This window comes from Petromyzon marinus, chromosome 7 (genome assembly GCF_048934315.1).
Source record: "Petromyzon marinus isolate PM22_M1 ecotype Great Lakes invasive population chromosome 7, UKy_Petmar_22M1.pri1.0, whole genome shotgun sequence".
NCBI classification, from domain to species: domain Eukaryota; kingdom Metazoa; phylum Chordata; class Hyperoartia; order Petromyzontiformes; family Petromyzontidae; genus Petromyzon; species Petromyzon marinus.
The window spans coordinates 15655366-15673635 of NC_133673.1; the positions used below are offsets into that span (position 1 = coordinate 15655366).

At 56.4% G+C, this 18270-nt stretch overlaps 1 protein-coding gene across 6 annotated transcripts in view; it reads left to right on the forward strand.

Annotated features, from left to right (window-relative positions):
* LOC116940085 (transcriptional enhancer factor TEF-1-like) overlaps positions 1 to 18270 on the forward strand; it is a 114210-nt gene that overhangs the window by 80589 nt on the left and 15351 nt on the right. For 5 of the 6 annotated variants that reach the window (XM_032949408.2, XM_076065426.1, XM_032949407.2 and 2 more), the window contains 8 exons: positions 3852 to 3863; positions 6509 to 6649; positions 6906 to 6952; positions 7547 to 7608; positions 8104 to 8240; positions 10635 to 10808; positions 11602 to 11742; positions 12608 to 12760. In XM_032949408.2, coding sequence (XP_032805299.1) covers positions 3852 to 3863; positions 6509 to 6649; positions 6906 to 6952; positions 7547 to 7608; positions 8104 to 8240; positions 10635 to 10808; positions 11602 to 11742; positions 12608 to 12760 — 867 coding nt within the window. The remainder of the gene's footprint in view (positions 1 to 3851; positions 3864 to 6508; positions 6650 to 6905; positions 6953 to 7546; positions 7609 to 8103; positions 8241 to 10634; positions 10809 to 11601; positions 11743 to 12607; positions 12761 to 18270) is intronic. The other variant, XM_032949409.2, reaches the window with a different exon arrangement.

Consider the following 18270-nt stretch of genomic DNA (forward strand, 5'->3'; position numbering starts at 1 on the left):
TGTGTGTGCACGTGTCCTGTGTGCACGTGTCCTGTGTGCACGTGCTCTCGGTGTTTGTCAATGCATTCTTGGGACATGTGTTGTGTTGTGTGTGTTGTGTTGTGTGTGTTGTGTTGTGTGTGTTACGTGGGGAGATGTAGGGGGTGTGGTGGAGAGGTGTAGGGGAAGGTTGTAGGGGGAGGGGTGTGTGGGGGGGGGGGGTGATGGGGGGGGTCGTTGGCCTGGGAAGCTGCCGAGAAACCAGCTCCGGATTTTTCGTGACTCAAACATCGCGTCCAATTAGGGCGGACAAAGCAAAAAACGAAAATTGAATTTCCTTTCAATCGCCCGCCACTAAATCGCGGCTTGTTTAGTGACTGTCCCCCACCCCTTGGCTGCCCCAGCCCCACACGCCCCTCGCTCATTACCGCTGCGAGGGAGAGGGGGGGAGCGGCTGTTGAACGAGGAGGGTGCTTTGTAGATTGCGGTGCAGCAAGTAGGTCGCCTCTTATTGCAGTGCAGCAAGTAGGTTTGCCTCCATTACCTTGATGCCGTGCGCTATCCTCTCGCGTGCTAATTTCCTCCCGGAATCAATCAATTTCCTCCCACACTGGCGTTTCTAAATAATTAATTTTAATAACAATTATGACTATAATAACAATGCACATCCCTTTATCAATCCACTGCCTGATTGAAGGTCACTCTCATCCATGCCCCTATCGGTCATGGTTGGTGTCTGTTCGAACACACTTCAGCGCGCTGGTCAGTGTGGGTTGGCGTGGGGACTAATTCAGTACTAAATGATGAAATCGGTCATACATGCCACAATAGATGGACCCTGCTGATGAGAGAGTCTTGAGACCCATTTGTGGATACACAATAATCACCCTCTCGCTCCCGATCTCGCCTGAATTGGGGCTAACATTACTCGTCATACTGCTCGCCATAGACGACTGCGGGATGACTTTGTGAGCAGGTCAACAGTAGCGGCAGACAGGCAGTGAAGCAACAACATCCGCTATTCATTTGTACGCCTGTGCTCCCACGCCTGCACCAGCCCACATACACCTGTGCGGTGAAGTATGGTCAAATAACCCCTATCAACCCTCCCCCCCCCTTAACACCCGCACGGCGTGGGGGGGGGGGGTCATCCAGCAGGGGAGAGACACAACACGCGGCTGTAGAACGACCGCGCGCAATTTACACATCAACTGATTACACAATTTACCTTTTGTGCGCGCACAGCGCAACGCATTGTGAGCGTGGTAACGAGTAACATTCACAAGGAACTTGCACCATCGCCAGGGGTAACGGGGCGGACAAAGCTGGGGGAAAGTGGGGGGGGGAAGGGGGGGGTCATGGTCATGCCCCCCCCCAATCCCCCCCCCCCATCTCCCCTATTCCCTCCACCTCCCCCACCAATTAGCGGAGCCTCTAATTGGGTGTTGCTGACGCACATGGCCGCTTTGGATACGGAGAGTCGGGGGGCGTGAGACGGGAAGGGCATTGACACACGGGGTGTGAGAAGGGCATTGACACACGGGGCATGAGAAGGGCATTGACACACGGGGTGTAAGATGAGAAGGGCATTGACACACGGGGTGTGAGAAGAGAAGGGCATTGACACACGGGGTGTGAGCTGAGAAGGGCATGGACACATGGGGTCTGAGAAGAGAAGGGCATTGACACACGGGGTGTGAGAAGGGCCTTGACACGCGGGGTGTGAGAAGGCCCTTGACACACGGGGTGTGAGATGAGAAGGGCATTGACACGCGGGGTGTGAGAAGAGAAGGGCATTGACACACGGGGTGTGAGAAGGGCCTTGACACGCGGGGTGTGAGAAGGCCCTTGACACACGGGGTGTGAGATGAGAAGGGCATTGACACGCGGGGTGTGAGAAGAGAAGGGCATTGACACACGGGGTGTGAGAAGGGCATTGACACACGGGGTGTGAGATGAGAATGGCATTGACACACGAGGCGTGAGAAGGGCATGGACACGCGGGGTGTGAGAAGGGAAGGGCATTGACACACGGGGTGTGAGATGAGAAGGGCATTGACACACGGGGCGTGAGAAGGGCATGGACACGCGGGGTGTGAGATGAGAAGGGCATTGATACACGGGGTGTGAGACGGGAAGGGCATTGACACACGGGGTGTGAGAAGGGCATTGACACACGGGGCATGAGAAGGGTAGGGCATTGACACACGGGGTGTGAGAAGGGCATTGACACATGGGGTGTGAGAAGGGCATTGACACACGGGGCGTGAGAAGGGCATTGACACACGGGGTGTGAGAAGGGCATTGACACACGGGGTGTGAGACGGGAAGGGCATTGACACGCGGGGTGTGAGATGAGAAGGGCATTGACACACGGGGTGTGAGAAGGGCATAGATTATAATGATGGCTATGATGATAATCATGATTGCTATGGTAATGATGATAATAATAATGATGGCGATGATCTTCTCGGAATTGGGCCGTTACTATGGCGAGCTCGAGGCCCGCTGGGGCGCGCCGCCGGGCCTCGGCCCCATCGCACTCCGCATCGATTCATTCTCGAGCACGTGGGCGCGTGTGTGTGTACTTGTGTGTGTGTGTACTTGTGTGTGTGTGTGTACTTGTGTGTGTGTGTACTTGTGTGTGTGTACTTGTGTGTGTGTACACGTGTGTGTGTGTACTTGTGTGTGTGTACTTGTGTGTATGTGTGTACTTGTGTGTGTGTGTACTTGTGTGTGTGTACTTGTGTGTGTGTACTTGTGTGTGTGTGTACTTGTGTGTGTACTTGTGTGTGTACGTGTGTGTGTGTGTACTTGTGTGTGTGTGTACTTGTGTGTGCGTACTTGTGTGTGTGTACACTTGTGTGTGTGTGTACTTGTGTGTGTGTACTTGTGTGTGTGTGTGTGTACTTGTGTGTGCGTACTTGTGTGTGCGTACTTGTGTGTGTGTGTACTTGTGTGTGTGTGTACTTGTGTGTGTGTACTTGTGTATGTGTGTACTTGTGTGTGTGTGTACTTGTGTGTGTGCGTGCTTGTGTGTGTGTGTACTTGTGTGTGTGTGTACTTGTGTGTGTGTTCTTGTGTGTGTACTTGTGTGTGTGTGTACTTGTGTGTGTGTGCTTGTGTACTTGTGTGTGTGTACTTGTGTGTGTGTGTACTTGTGTGTGTGTACTTGTGTGTGTGTACTTGTGTATGTGTGTACTTGTGTATGTGTGTACTTGTGTATGTGTGTACTTGTGTATGTGTGTACTTGTGTATGTGTGTACTTGTGCGTGTGTGTGTGTACTTGTGTATTTGTGCGTGTGTGTGTGTACTTGTGTATGTGTGTACTTGTGCGTGTGTGTGTACTTGTGTGTGTGTGTGTGTGTACTTGTGTGTGTGTGTACTTGTGTGTGTATGTATTTGTGTGTGTAAAGGTGGCCGGGCGTGTGTGGTGCTGGCCACCCACCCCCTCGTGTGCAGTGGCGGCCTTCATACTCGATAACAGCGCTTGCCCCAATAGTCTGTTCCAGGCTCAACGGGGGATCTTTACCTCTGTCGTATGTGTGTGTGTCGTGTGTTACGTTGCCGCCACCGTTGTCGTTGTTGTTTTGGTGGTGGTGTTGGTTGATGTGGTGTTATTGCTTCCGTTGTCATTGATGTCACGGTGGTAATGGTGGTGGTGTTGATGGTTATTGTCGCGGTTGCTGATGCTTGTTGGTGCTGCTGCTGCTGCTGCTGTGTTTGCGGTGGTGTTCATGATTGTTGTGGTTGGTGGTGGTGGTGGTTTGACTGCCTGTTGCTGCCGATATCATGATTGCGATCATCGCTCGCACGTGATTGTAACTCGCGCGTCTATTCCTTCTCTCTGTTTACAATCCCGTTCTATGCAGGCAATGAACATGGTAAGTATAGGCACGACCCCCCACCCCTCCCCCCCCCGGCTTAGCACCCCCCCACTCCCAAAGCGCCCCCTCCCCAACTCCCCCACCCTCCCTTTGCTTCTCTCGGGTTCAGCAGCAGCAGCAGCAGCCCAGGGCGGCCGCACGAGCGCTGGGCTCGGCAGCTGCCGCTCTCCGTAGCCGCCGCGTACGAGGTGGCCCATTCAGGAGCTGCAGTGGCTCCATCGTTGAAATTCGAATACAAAAATAGCAGCACTTCGTTATTTCACTTGCCGATCCCTGACCATGGGAGTCCGGTTCACCATGGAAGTCCACTTTACCATGGATGTCCAGTTTACTATGGGAGTCTACTTTACCATGGATGTCCAGTTTACTATGGGAGTCTACTTTACCATGGAAGTCAACTTTACCATGGAAGTCCACTTTACCATGGAAGTCCACTTTACCATGGAAGTCAACTTTACCATGGATGTCCAGTTCACCATGGATGTCCAGTTCACCATGAGAGTCCAGTTCACCATGGAAGTTTGGTTCACCGTGGGCAGGGGTCGGCAATCTGCGGCTTTGGAGCTGCATGCGGCTCATCAAGGACCGCTTCGTGACAGTTATTCACTAAGCACCACCACCACCGTCTCGTATTCACGGTGCATTGCGGCTCTTAAAATATTGAGGGTTTTTATTATTATTACCGAATTCGAAAACAATTCACACTCGGGGGAAAGGGGGATTTCCCCCCCCCGCCCCCCCCCCCCAATATATCTATAGAGATGATAACAATTGGAGCCCCCCCCCCCCCAATTGTAATAACTGATGGAGACCGCTTCTGCGTGCGCGTTCCCATGCCTAATGGATACAGGGGGGCGGGGGAGCGTGCATGCACCGGGGTTGGGGGGCATCGACCCTCTCCCCCCCAGCCCGCTCCCCCCAGCCCCCCCGAAGCCTCAATAACAGCGCGAGAGCAAATAATGCTTATGAAGCATGCGTGCTTTGCGGATGCGCGTGCGAGCGCGTGAGTGTGTGTGTGTGTGGAGACGGGGGGCGGGGGGGAGCGGTGGCCTAGTGGTTAGGGCACTGCGATTCCAACCCGGTGACCCCAGAATTCAAATCCTTAACACGGCCAACATTGGTGACAGATTTGTGAACCGCTCCTGGGGCTGGCCCCTGGGTCTACTCTGCCTTCAACATGAGTACCTGGTGGGGGGTGTAAATCACATCAGCGTTGGGTGTGGCAAAGGCTGCCCCGGCGTGGTGCCGGCCACCCACCCCCTCGTGCGCCGTGCCGGCCTTCATAGGTGCTCGCTAACAGCACTTGCCCCGACAGTCTGTTAAAGGCTATTTGGGTTATCTTTGTCTTTGTGAGTGTGTGTGTATGTATACATGCGCGTGTGTGCGTGCGCTATGCTCACTGTGTGTGCACGATTACGCTTAGCCAAGCGCTAACACAGCCCCCAACTGCCCCCCCCATTAGCCCCCCCCCGCCCCCCATCAGCCCCCCAGCTCTGCATGCAAAGACGCGGACGACCCGGGCAGGGTCTGAGTTCACTGTGGTGGAACTGCGACACTGCGTGCGCGTGTGTATGCACTGCTAACAGCACTTGCCACAACGGCCCGTACAAGGCTATACAGGGGGGTATTTGCATGTGTGTGTTTGTGTATGTACCACGGTGTCCCCAGTTCGATTCCCCTTCAAGACCAACATCTGTGACGGATATCTTAACCGGTCCAGGGCCTCCCCGAGGTCGACTCAGCCTCAAATGAGTACCCGGTGTTGTGCCTAAACATCTCCACTTGGGAGACAAAGGCAGCCGGGCGTGGTGCTGGCCACCCACCCTCCTTGGATGCCATGACGGCCTTCGTAGGTGCTCGCTAACAGCACTTGCCCCAAGACTCTGTACAATTGTATACGGGGGGGGGGGTCTTTGTGCAATATGTGGATCTGTTGCGATGCGTGGATGGGCGTGTATGTGGTAAATACTTTGGAATGTGTGTGTGGTGTTTACATCTGTGACCCTACCTGTGGAAGTGTGAGTGTACGTGTGTAGATGAATGTATGTACGTGTGTTTGTGTATGTTTACCCGTGGGCGCGTGTGTATATTCGTGTGTACGTAATTGAGCGGTGGCGCAGTGGTTAGCACACTCACTGCCCTACCAACTCGACCAGCCGAGATTGTTTTCCCGCTCCCGGCCAAACACGTGACGATTATCCGAACCAGTCCGGCCTTCGATAGGTCTACTCAGCCGTAAAATGCGTACCGAGTGCGTGGTGTGCAAACATTGACGCTGGGGAGTCAAAGGCGGGCGGGCGTGGTAGCTGCCCCCCCCCCCCCCGCATTCACTCGGCCCTAAAGGTGTTCGCTAGGAGCGCTTGCCCCAACCACTTTGTGTGTGGGCTACACGGGGGAGGGGCGGGGTGTCTTTGTGTGAGCACGTGGCGAGCACGTGTTAATCACGTGTTAAATCACGTGCTAAATCACGTGCTAACCACAGTCCCGCCACGATTGATAGAGGGCCCCTGCACGCTGGAATAAGTGCGTCCCCTCGTTTGTTCCAGCTGTTGCCTCTCGATATTGTCTCCGGCCTCCTCATCATCTTCATCATCCTCCTCTTCGTCGTCGTTCTCCCCCCCTCCCCTTCGTCTCACGCCAAGGATCAGAACGCCAAGGACAAGGCGCTGCAGAGCATGGCGGCCATGTCGAGCGCGCAGATCGTCTCGGCCACGGCCATTCACAGCAAGGCCATGGGCATGGGGCCTGCGCTGCCACGGCCTCCCTACCCACCCGCCCAGGGGGTCAGTGGCCTGCAGAAGCGCGCTTCTCACAACACACACGCGGGGGGGGGGGGGGGGGGGGGGGGTTGGGGCCGCGGTGGCTAGGAGATGTTAACTACCTCGCCTGGTATACAGGAGGTCGTGGGTTCGATCCCGACCCTGATGCCTGTGTATTTGGGGTTTGCGTTTCTCCCCCCTCCCACCACCTCTCCAATGCCATTCACACATCTCTCACCGTGTCCTCCTCCTCCCTGTATCCTCTCTCCTCGTGTTGCAGTTCTGGCCGGGGAGTCTTCCCGGGCAGCCAGGCTCGTCCGCTCAGGAGTGAGTCTCCCCCTCGTGGAGCCATCACCTACCCACCTATCCACCCACCTACCCAGCTACCCACTCACCTACCCAGACAACAACCCACCCAGCCACTTACCCACCCAGCCACCTACCCACCCACCCAGCCACTTACCCACCCAGCCACTTACCCACCCAGCCACCTACCCACCCACCCAGCCACCTACCCACCCAGCCACCTACCCACCCAGCCACCTACCCACCCAGCCACCTACCCACCCAGCCACTTACCCACCCAGCCACCTGCCCCCTCCGTCATTAAACCGGATTCTCAAGTGGAGTGAAGTTGATGGGCTCAGCCCGGTCACCAGTGACTCACGTAGAGACTCAAACATTCACATAGAGACACATAGAGTTACATATAGACCCATCGAGTTGCATAGAAACATCGTCTCAAGTAGAGTCAAATACCCACGTAAAGTCACGTAGACTTGGCATAGAGACCTGGAAGACTCGCACGGACGTCCACCAGAAGAAAAGTAACCGGGTGAAGAGGAATCCTCTAACCCTAACTCCCCCCCCAACCCCCACTTCCAACCCCCTCCCTCCCCCTCCTCTACCCCCCCCCCATAGTGTGAAGCCGTTTGCACAACCCGCGTACCCCATGCAGACGAGCATCCCCACGCCCATCCCAGGTGACCGGTTCGACTCCCGACACGGGACAACACACACACGTGACAGTCTTGTCGGGTGGTGGAGGTTGAATGGCAAGTATTTTGGCATTGAAAAACTACCACGTGGCCTTACACAAACATGATGATGATGATAGCATCATGATATTCTCATCATGACAGTATATTTATTATATTGTTAATGTTGTTGCTCAAAGTTGCCTGTTTTTTTTGTATCGTCATGATCAATCGTAAATCATCATCACGATCATTAATCAGCGATCATCAACACCAATGTAAATCGTCAATCGCCATCGCGGAGAAAAATCCACGCGACCACCGGGAGAGACACACGGAAACTCCAAATATACAGCAGGCGTCAGCGTTGGGATCGAACCCACGGCCTCCTGTATACCAGGTGAGGTAGTTAACATCTCGCCACCGTGGGGAGATGTTAACTACCTCTATCCTGCCCCCTCCGTCCGTCCCCCCACCTCCCTCGCCATCCCCCCCCCCCAGGCGGCTACGACCCCAGCACGGGTGGCCTGGTGGCCACGGCGGTCGGCCCCGCGTGGCAGGGCCGCTCCATCGGCACCTCGAAGCTGCGACTCGTCGAGTTCTCGGCCTTCCTGGAGCAGCAACGGGACGCCGACACCGTGAGTTGGGGGCGTGGGGGGCGGGCGGCGGTGGGCGGTGTGAGGTTTTAATTGATTCGTTAATTGGTGAGATGGATGGTTGGATAGAGAAGGGAGGAGTGGGTGTTGATGATAAGTTTATTTTATAATCACCAGCCAGAGTTTACATTTCGAAGCATCGGTGGGGAATATCTGAACTGGTCCTTGACCTCCCTTAGGTCGAGTCAGCCTCAAATCAGTACACTGTCCGGTGTGTCTAAACATCAGCATTGGGGAGACAAAGGCAGCCGGGCACGGCGTTAGCCACACACCGATCTCTCATTGTCGGCCTTCGTAGCTGCCCACTCACAGCGCTCTCCACCAAGAGGCTACCGAGTGGAGAGGGATATGTGTCTGTCGTGCGTAAACGACATTGCAATGTTATGGTTTAGTTTGGTCAGGTTTGAGTTGTGTCAAGCAGGGCGAGAGGGTAAAACCACACTTGGCAGGATGGTCGGTAGGGGTGCGTGCGTGCGGTGCGTGAGCATGTGTGGGTACGTGCGTGTGGTGCATGACCGTGCGTGCGTCCGGAGTGTGGGGAGCGGTGGCGCAGCGGTTAGCACGTGCTGCGCTATGAGCCGACTTCGATTTCCGCTCACGGCCGCCAACACCGATTATCTGAACGGTCCAGGGCCTCTCCTAGGTCGACTCAGCCTCAAATGAGCATCTGGCGTAAACATCGCCAATCGTGGCACAAAGGCGGCGCGGCAGTGAAGCCGGCCACCCCAACCCCCGATGTGCACGGTCCCAGCCCTTCGTAGGTGCTGCTCGCTAACAGCACTTGCCCCAACAGTCCGTCAAAGTCTATACAGGGGGGATCTTTCTCTTCTGCGTGGGTACTTAATATAAAAAAATCAACTCCAACCCCACGTGTGTGTGTGTGTTTTTGTACGGGTAATCGGTGACGGAGGCCGGGATGGGAGCTATGCGAGCGATGTGGAGCACCTTGCTCCCGAGCTCCCGACATCTGGACGAGAACCCCGCCCCCCGCCTACCCCACCCCCCTCTCCTCCACCCGCGTCTTTAAAGGCAAAAAAATTGGCCTCTTTGTGCCTGAACCCGAGGGGGGGGGGGAATATAAATATATACGCCCGGGGTGTGCTGCTCTGATTGGCCCACACAAAGAGCCAACGGGAATTATCCACAGGGCGGGGGGTGGAAATCCCTCGATTGTAGCTCCCGCTGCACGTGTGTGCCTGTGTGCACCTAGCCTGGCACGCTGGGGAGCGGTAGTGCAGCGTGTAGTGTAGCGGCTAGTGCGCCGCGCTTCGAACCGGGCGGCCCGAGTTTGATTCCCGCTCACGGCCAACCAACACCAGTGACGGATTATATCTGAAACCGGTCCTGGGCCTCCCCTACGTCGACTCGGCCTCGATTGAGTACCTGGGAGACAAAGGCATCCGGGCATGGTGCTGGCCACCCACCCCCTCGTGTGCTGTTCCGGCCTTAATAGCTGCTACTCGCTTACAGCACTTGCCCCAAACAGCCTGTTAAGGCTGTACTCGAGGATCTGTGTCGCTGCACCTAGCCTGGCACAAAGCGCCGTGGTGACGTCACCGCTGTTGTGTGCGAATTCCTCCTCCTTCCTCCTCCACCCTCCACCACCTCTTCCTCCTCCTGCTGCTGCTGCTGTGACCCCCATCTCTCACGTGCGTTGTGTGAGCGATTGCTGTGGAGAGGTTTCTTGTTGAAGGTGGTGAGTGGTGTAGGGGTGGTGGTGAGGAGGAAACGGATGAGTGGGTGAGCTGAGTGGGGGTGGGTCAAGGGAAAGCGACGAGAGGGCGTGTGTGGTGTGGGGGTGATGAGGCACGTGAGAGAGTGGGGGTTGAGTGAGAGGGTGAGCTGATCGTCGTGAGAATTTGATCTTGAAAACTCACCGGGCCAAGCTGCAACAACAATGACTATGAACGCTCGTAGACGCTCCTATGCGTCTTCACTTTACCGGTCGGGTGGTGGAGAGTCTTACGACACAAACGTGGGCAGACCGTTACGCTGTGGTGTCCGATACAAAGAAATACAAATTGAATTCTACTAACTTGATCTGTGTATGCTGTATGATTTCTTGGGGTTAGATCGCGTAAATATAAACGTGTCGTTCAACCCGCACGTAATTACTGGCGAAACGTCGTGCTCAGATGGTAAATGTTGTAGTGGCGTGCTGTACTAGCAACGAATTGGCACGTTCTGCTTACGTGACAAACCTAACTAATTGGATGTGTCGGGCGGTGGCGGGTTTAACGACACATTTATATATTTAGGCAAGCTAACCCCAAAAAACGTAGCATTATGGATGATATTGGTCGCGAAAGCCTGTTACTACGTGTTAAATTGATTTGTGTGCTTGCTGTCAACCCTTGCCCCCCCCCCCCCGCCCAGTACAACAAGCACCTGTTTGTCCACATCGGGCAGTCGAGCCCCTCGCACGGGGATCCGCTGCTCGAGGCCGTGGACGTGCGCCAGATCTACGACAAGTTCCCGGAGAAGAAGGGGGGCCTCAAGGAGATGTACGACCGGGGTCCCCAGAGCGCCTTCTTCCTCGTCAAGTTCTGGGTGAGTTGGGGGGTGGGGGTCAGTGGGGGGTGGGAGGTCAAGTTCTGGGTGAGTGGAGGGGTCGAGTTCTCTGAGTGTGGGGTGGTCGGTGGGTGGTCAATTTCTGGGCGATCGTGGTGGTGTGATGATGATTGACAGTGTTGATCGTGGTGGTGTGATGATGATTGACACTGGCGATCGTGGTGATGTGACGGTGATTGTCGCTGGCGACCGTGGTAATGTGACGGTGATTGTCGGTGATTGACGCTGGCGACCGTGGTGATGTGACGGTGATTGTCGGTGATTGACGCTGGCGATCGTGGTGATGTGACGGTGATTGTTGGTGATTGATGGTGGCGATCGTGGTGATGTGACTGTGATTGTCGGTGATTGACGCTGGCGACCGTGGTGATGTGACGGTGATTGTCGGTGATTGACGCTGGCGATCGTGGTGGCGTGACGGTGATTGTCGGTGATTGACGCTGGCGACTGTGGTGATGTGACGGTGATTGTCGGTGACTGACGCTGGCGATCGTGGTGATGTGACGGTGATTGTTGGTGATTGATGGTGGCGATCGTGGTGATGTGACTGTGATTGTCGGTGATTGACGCTGGCGACCGTGGTGATGTGACGGTGATTGTCGGTGATTGACGCTGGCGATCGTGGTGGCGTGACGGTGATTGTCGGTGATTGACGCTGGCGACCGTGGTGGTGTGAGGGTGATTGTCGGTGATTGACGCTGGCGACTGTGGTGATGTGACGACGATGATGATGATGGATGGCGGCGATCATCGTGGTGGCGGCTGCGTGCAGGCCGACCTGAACACGAGCACGCAGGACGACACGGGCGCCTTCTACGGCGTGACGAGCCAGTACGAGAGCGCCGACAACATGACCATCACCTGCTCCACCAAAGTGTGCTCCTTCGGCAAGCAGGTGGTGGAGAAGGTGGAGGTGAGGACTGGTGGAGGACGGCCGCCTCCGGGTTGACCGCTCGAGGGGGCGAGAGTTGACGGAAGAAGTTAGCCTTTTGCGGAAGTTGACCGGAGGAGGCTATTCGGAACGTTTCCCCCGAGACGTTGATTCGCATTCGTCACGCTGCAAACGCGGACACCATCTACTCGAGCCTCCGTAACCCCCCCCACGCCCCCTCCCCCCCTAGGAAACCCTCCCCCCACTCGACCCTGAGCCCAGTGAACGCGGGGAGGTATCGCCCCCTCGTGGCTTAAAAGGAAGAGCCGCACAAAGTCTCGCGTGCGGACGAATCGAGTTTGACCATGATGACAGCGGCAGCCACGTGGCTCAGGAGCTCGACGCCAATGTCGAGGTGCTGCTGCTGCTGTTGCTGGCCACGACGAGAGGGGGCTGCAGCAGAGAGAGAGTTCGTGTCGTGTCGCTGCTCCTCCTCCTCCTGCGTTGAAGGAGCGCAGTCCATAGTGGGATTGCTGTGCCGTCCGTGGCTTGAGTTGCATGGCCACAGTCGCACTCCTGTGATTTTTCTTCTACGTGTGTCGTCTCTTCGTGTCTCTATATATGCCTATATGTCTCCGTGTATATGCTTGGACGTTGAGGAAGCGGGGTGGGTAAGGAGGATGTATGTATGTTGAACTTCTTTCGCACCCTACGTAGCCAACCTTGTTAATCAGAGGTGCGCGGGACCAGCCGCAGCCACCCCAGGGGGGGCGGATGGTGCTCCAGGCTCTCGCTGCAGTCACTGCATCTCCCCCAGCTGAGTTCCCCGCACGTATCTTCCACGTGTGCGTGTGTGTGTGTGTCCCCGCCACCCCCTCCCCCCACCCCCACGTGTCCCCGCACACAGACGGAGTACGCGCGCTTTGAGAACGGCCGCTTTGTGTTCCGTATCCACCGCTCCCCGATGTGCGAGTACATGATCAACTTCATCCACAAGCTCAAGCACCTGCCCGAGAAGTACATGATGAACAGCGTGCTGGAGAACTTCACCATCCTGCAGGTGCGCCTCCCTCCGGCCCTCACGCTCTGGTGCTGACACTACCACTACTGGCCCTGACACGCTTGCCCTGACACTACCACCAGCCCTGACACGCTGGCCCTGACACTACCACTAGCCCTGATACTACCACTAGCCCTGACACTACCACCAGCCCTGACACTACCACCAGCCCTGACACTACCACCAGCCCTGACACTACCACCAACCCTGACACTACCACCAGGCCTGACACTACCACCAACCCTGACACTACCACCAACCCTGACACTACCACCAACCCTGACACTACCACCAGTCCTGACACTACCACCAGTCCTGACACTACCACTACTAGCCCTGACACTACCACCAGCCCTGACACTACCACCAGTCCTGACACTACCACTACTAGCCCTGACACTACCACCAACCCAGACACTACCACTACTAGCCCTGACACTACCACTACTAACCCTGACACTACCACCAGCCCTGACACTACCACCAGCCCTGACACTACCACCAGCCCTGACACTACCACTACTAGGCCTGACACTACCACCAGCCCTGACACTACCACCAGCCCTGACACTACCACCAGCCCTGACACTACCACCAGCCCTGACACTACCACCAGCCCTGACACTACCACCAACCCTGACACTACCACCAGCCCTGACACTACCACCAGCCCTGACACTACCACCAGCCCTGACACTACCACCAGCCCTGACACTACCACTACTAGGCTGACACTACCACCAGCCCTGACACTACCACCAGCCCTGACACTACCACCAGCCCTGACACTACCACTACTAGGCCTGACACTACCACCAACCCTGACACTACCACCAGTCCTGACACTACCACCAGCCCTGACACTACCACCAGGCCTGACACTACCACCAACCCTGACACTACCACCAGCCCTGACACTACCACTACTAGGCCTGACACTACCACCAGGCCTGACACTACCACCAGCCCTGACACTACCACCAACCCTGACACTACCACCAACCCTGACACTACCACCAGCCCTGACACTACCACCAGCCCTGACACTACCACCAACCCTGACACTACCACCAGTCCTGACACTACCACTACTAGCCCTGACACTACCACCAGCCCTGACACTACCACCAGCCCTGACACTACCACCAACCCTGACACTACCACCAGGCCTGACACTACCACCAACCCTGACACTACCACCAACCCTGACACTACCACCAACCCTGACACTACCACCAGTCCTGACACTACCACCAGTCCTGACACTACCACTACTAGCCCTGACACTACCACCAGCCCTGACACTACCACCAGTCCTGACACTACCACTACTAGCCCTGACACTACCACCAACCCAGACACTACCACTACTAGCCCTGACACTACCACTACTAACCCTGACACTACCACCAGCCCTGACACTACCACCAGCCCTGACACTACCACCAGCCCTGACACTACCACTACTAGGCCTGACACTACCACCAGCCCTGACACTACCACCAGCCCTGACACTACCACCAGCCCTGACACTACCACCAGCCCTGACACTACCACCAGCCCTGACACTACCACCAACCCTGACACTACCACCAGTCCTGACACTACCACCAGCCCTGACACTACCACCAGCCCTGACACTACCACCAGCCCTGACACTACCACTACTAGGCTGACACTACCACCAGCCCTGACACTACCACCAGCCCTGACACTACCACCAGCCCTGACACTACCACTACTAGGCCTGACACTACCACCAACCCTGACACTACCACCAGTCCTGACACTACCACCAGCCCTGACACTACCACCAGGCCTGACACTACCACCAACCCTGACACTACCACCAGCCCTGACACTACCACTACTAGGCCTGACACTACCACCAGGCCTGACACTACCACCAGCCCTGACACTACCACCAACCCTGACACTACCACCAACCCTGACACTACCACCAGCCCTGACACTACCACCAGCCCTGACACTACCACCAACCCTGACACTACCACCAGTCCTGACACTACCACTACTAGCCCTGACACTACCACCAGCCCTGACACTACCATCAGTCCTGACACTACCACTACTAGCCCTGACACTACCACCAACCCAGACACTACCACTACTAGCCCTGACACTACCACTACTAACCCTGACACTACCACCAGCCCTGACACTACCACCAGCCCTGAAACTACCACCAGCCCTGACACTACCACTACTAGGCCTGACACTACCACCAGCCCTGACACTACCACCAGCCCTGACACTACCACCAGCCCTGACACTATCACCAGCCCTGACACTACCACCAGCCCTGACACTACCACCAACCCTGACACTACCACCAGTCCTGACACTACCACCAGCCCTGACACTACCACCAGCCCTGACACTACCACCAGCCCTGACACTACCACTACTAGGCTGACACTACCACCAGCCCTGACACTACCACCAGCCCTGACACTACCACCAGCCCTGACACTACCACTACTAGGCCTGACACTACCACCAGCCCTGACACTACCACCAGCCCTGACACTACCACCAGCCCTGACACTACCACCAGCCCTGACACTACCACCAGCCCTGACACTACCACCAACCCTGACACTACCACCAGTCCTGACACTACCACCAGCCCTGACACTACCACCAGCCCTGACACTACCACCAGCCCTGACACTACCACTACTAGGCTGACACTACCACCAGCCCTGACACTACCACCAGCCCTGACACTACCACCAGCCCTGACACTACCACTACTAGGCCTGACACTACCACCAACCCTGACACTACCACCAGTCCTGACACTACCACCAGCCCTGACACTACCACCAGGCCTGACACTACCACCAACCCTGACACTACCACCAGCCCTGACACTACCACTACTAGGCCTGACACTACCACCAGGCCTGACACTACCACCAGCCCTGACACTACCACCAACCCTGACACTACCACCAACCCTGACACTACCACCAGCCCTGACACTACCACCAGCCCTGACACTACCACCAACCCTGACACTACCACCAGTCCTGACACTACCACTACTAGCCCTGACACTACCACCAGCCCTGACACTACCACCAGCCCTGACACTACCACCAACCCTGACACTACCACCAGGCCTGACACTACCACCAACCCTGACACTACCACCAACCCTGACACTACCACCAACCCTGACACTACCACCAGTCCTGACACTACCACCAGTCCTGACACTACCACTACTAGCCCTGACACTACCACCAGCCCTGACACTACCACCAGTCCTGACACTACCACTACTAGCCCTGACACTACCACCAACCCAGACACTACCACTACTAGCCCTGACACTACCACTACTAACCCTGACACTACCACCAGCCCTGACACTACCACCAGCCCTGACACTACCACCAGCCCTGACACTACCACTACTAGGCCTGACACTACCACCAGCCCTGACACTACCACCAGCCCTGACACTACCACCAGCCCTGACACTACCACCAGCCCTGACACTACCACCAGCCCTGACACTACCACCAACCCTGACACTACCACCAGTCCTGACACTACCACCAGCCCTGACACTACCACCAGCCCTGACACTACCACCAGCCCTGACACTACCACTACTAGGCTGACACTACCACCAGCCCTGACACTACCACCAGCCCTGACACTACCACCAGCCCTGACACTACCACTACTAGGCCTGACACTACCACCAACCCTGACACTACCACCAGTCCTGACACTACCACCAGCCCTGACACTACCACCAGGCCTGACACTACCACCAACCCTGACACTACCACCAGCCCTGACACTACCACTACTAGGCCTGACACTACCACCAGGCCTGACACTACCACCAGCCCTGACACTACCACCAACCCTGACACTACCACCAACCCTGACACTACCACCAGCCCTGACACTACCACCAGCCCTGACACTACCACCAACCCTGACACTACCACCAGTCCTGACACTACCACTACTAGCCCTGACACTACCACCAGCCCTGACACTACCATCAGTCCTGACACTACCACTACTAGCCCTGACACTACCACCAACCCAGACACTACCACTACTAGCCCTGACACTACCACTACTAACCCTGACACTACCACCAGCCCTGACACTACCACCAGCCCTGAAACTACCACCAGCCCTGACACTACCACTACTAGGCCTGACACTACCACCAGCCCTGACACTACCACCAGCCCTGACACTACCACCAGCCCTGACACTATCACCAGCCCTGACACTACCACCAGCCCTGACACTACCACCAACCCTGACACTACCACCAGTCCTGACACTACCACCAGCCCTGACACTACCACCAGCCCTGACACTACCACCAGCCCTGACACTACCACTACTAGGCTGACACTACCACCAGCCCTGACACTACCACCAGCCCTGACACTACCACCAGCCCTGACACTACCACTACTAGGCCTGACACTACCACCAGCCCTGACACTACCACCAGCCCTGACACTACCACCAACCCTGACACTACCACCAGTCCTGACACTACCACTACTAGCCCTGACACTACCACCAGCCCTGACACTACCACCAGTCCTGACACTACCACTACTAGCCCTGACACTACCACCAACCCAGACACTACCACTACTAGCCCTGACACTACCACTACTAACCCTGACACTACCACCAGCCCTGACACTACCACCAACCCTGACACTACCACCAGGCCTGACACTACCACCAACCCTGACACTACCACCAACCCTGACACTACCACCAACCCTGACACTACCACCAGTCCTGACACTACCACCAGTCCTGACACTACCACTACTAGCCCTGACACTACCACCAGCCCTGACACTACCACTACTAGCCCTGACACTACCACCAACCCAGACACTACCACTACTAGCCCTGACACTACCACTACTAACCCTGACACTACCACCAGCCCTGACACTACCACCAGCCCTGACACTACCACCAGCCCTGACACTACCACTACAAGGCCTGACACTACCACCAGCCCTGACACTACCACCAGCCCTGACACTACCACCAGCCCTGACACTACCACCAGCCCTGACACTACCACCAGCCCTGACACTACCACTAACCCTGACACTACCACCAGTCCTGACACTACCACCAGCCCTGACACTACCACCAGCCCTGACACTACCACCAGCCCTGACACTACCACTACTAGGCTGACACTACCACCAGCCCTGACACTACCACCAACCCTGACACTACCACCAGCCCTGACACTACCACTACTAGGCCTGACACTACCACCAACCCTGACACTACCACCAGTCCTGACACTACCACCAGCCCTTACACTACCACCAGGCCTGACACTACCACCAACCCTGACACTACCACCAGCCCTGACACTACCACTACTAGGCTGACACTACCACCAGCCCTGACACTACCACCAGCCCTGACACTACCACCAGCCCTGACACTACCACTAC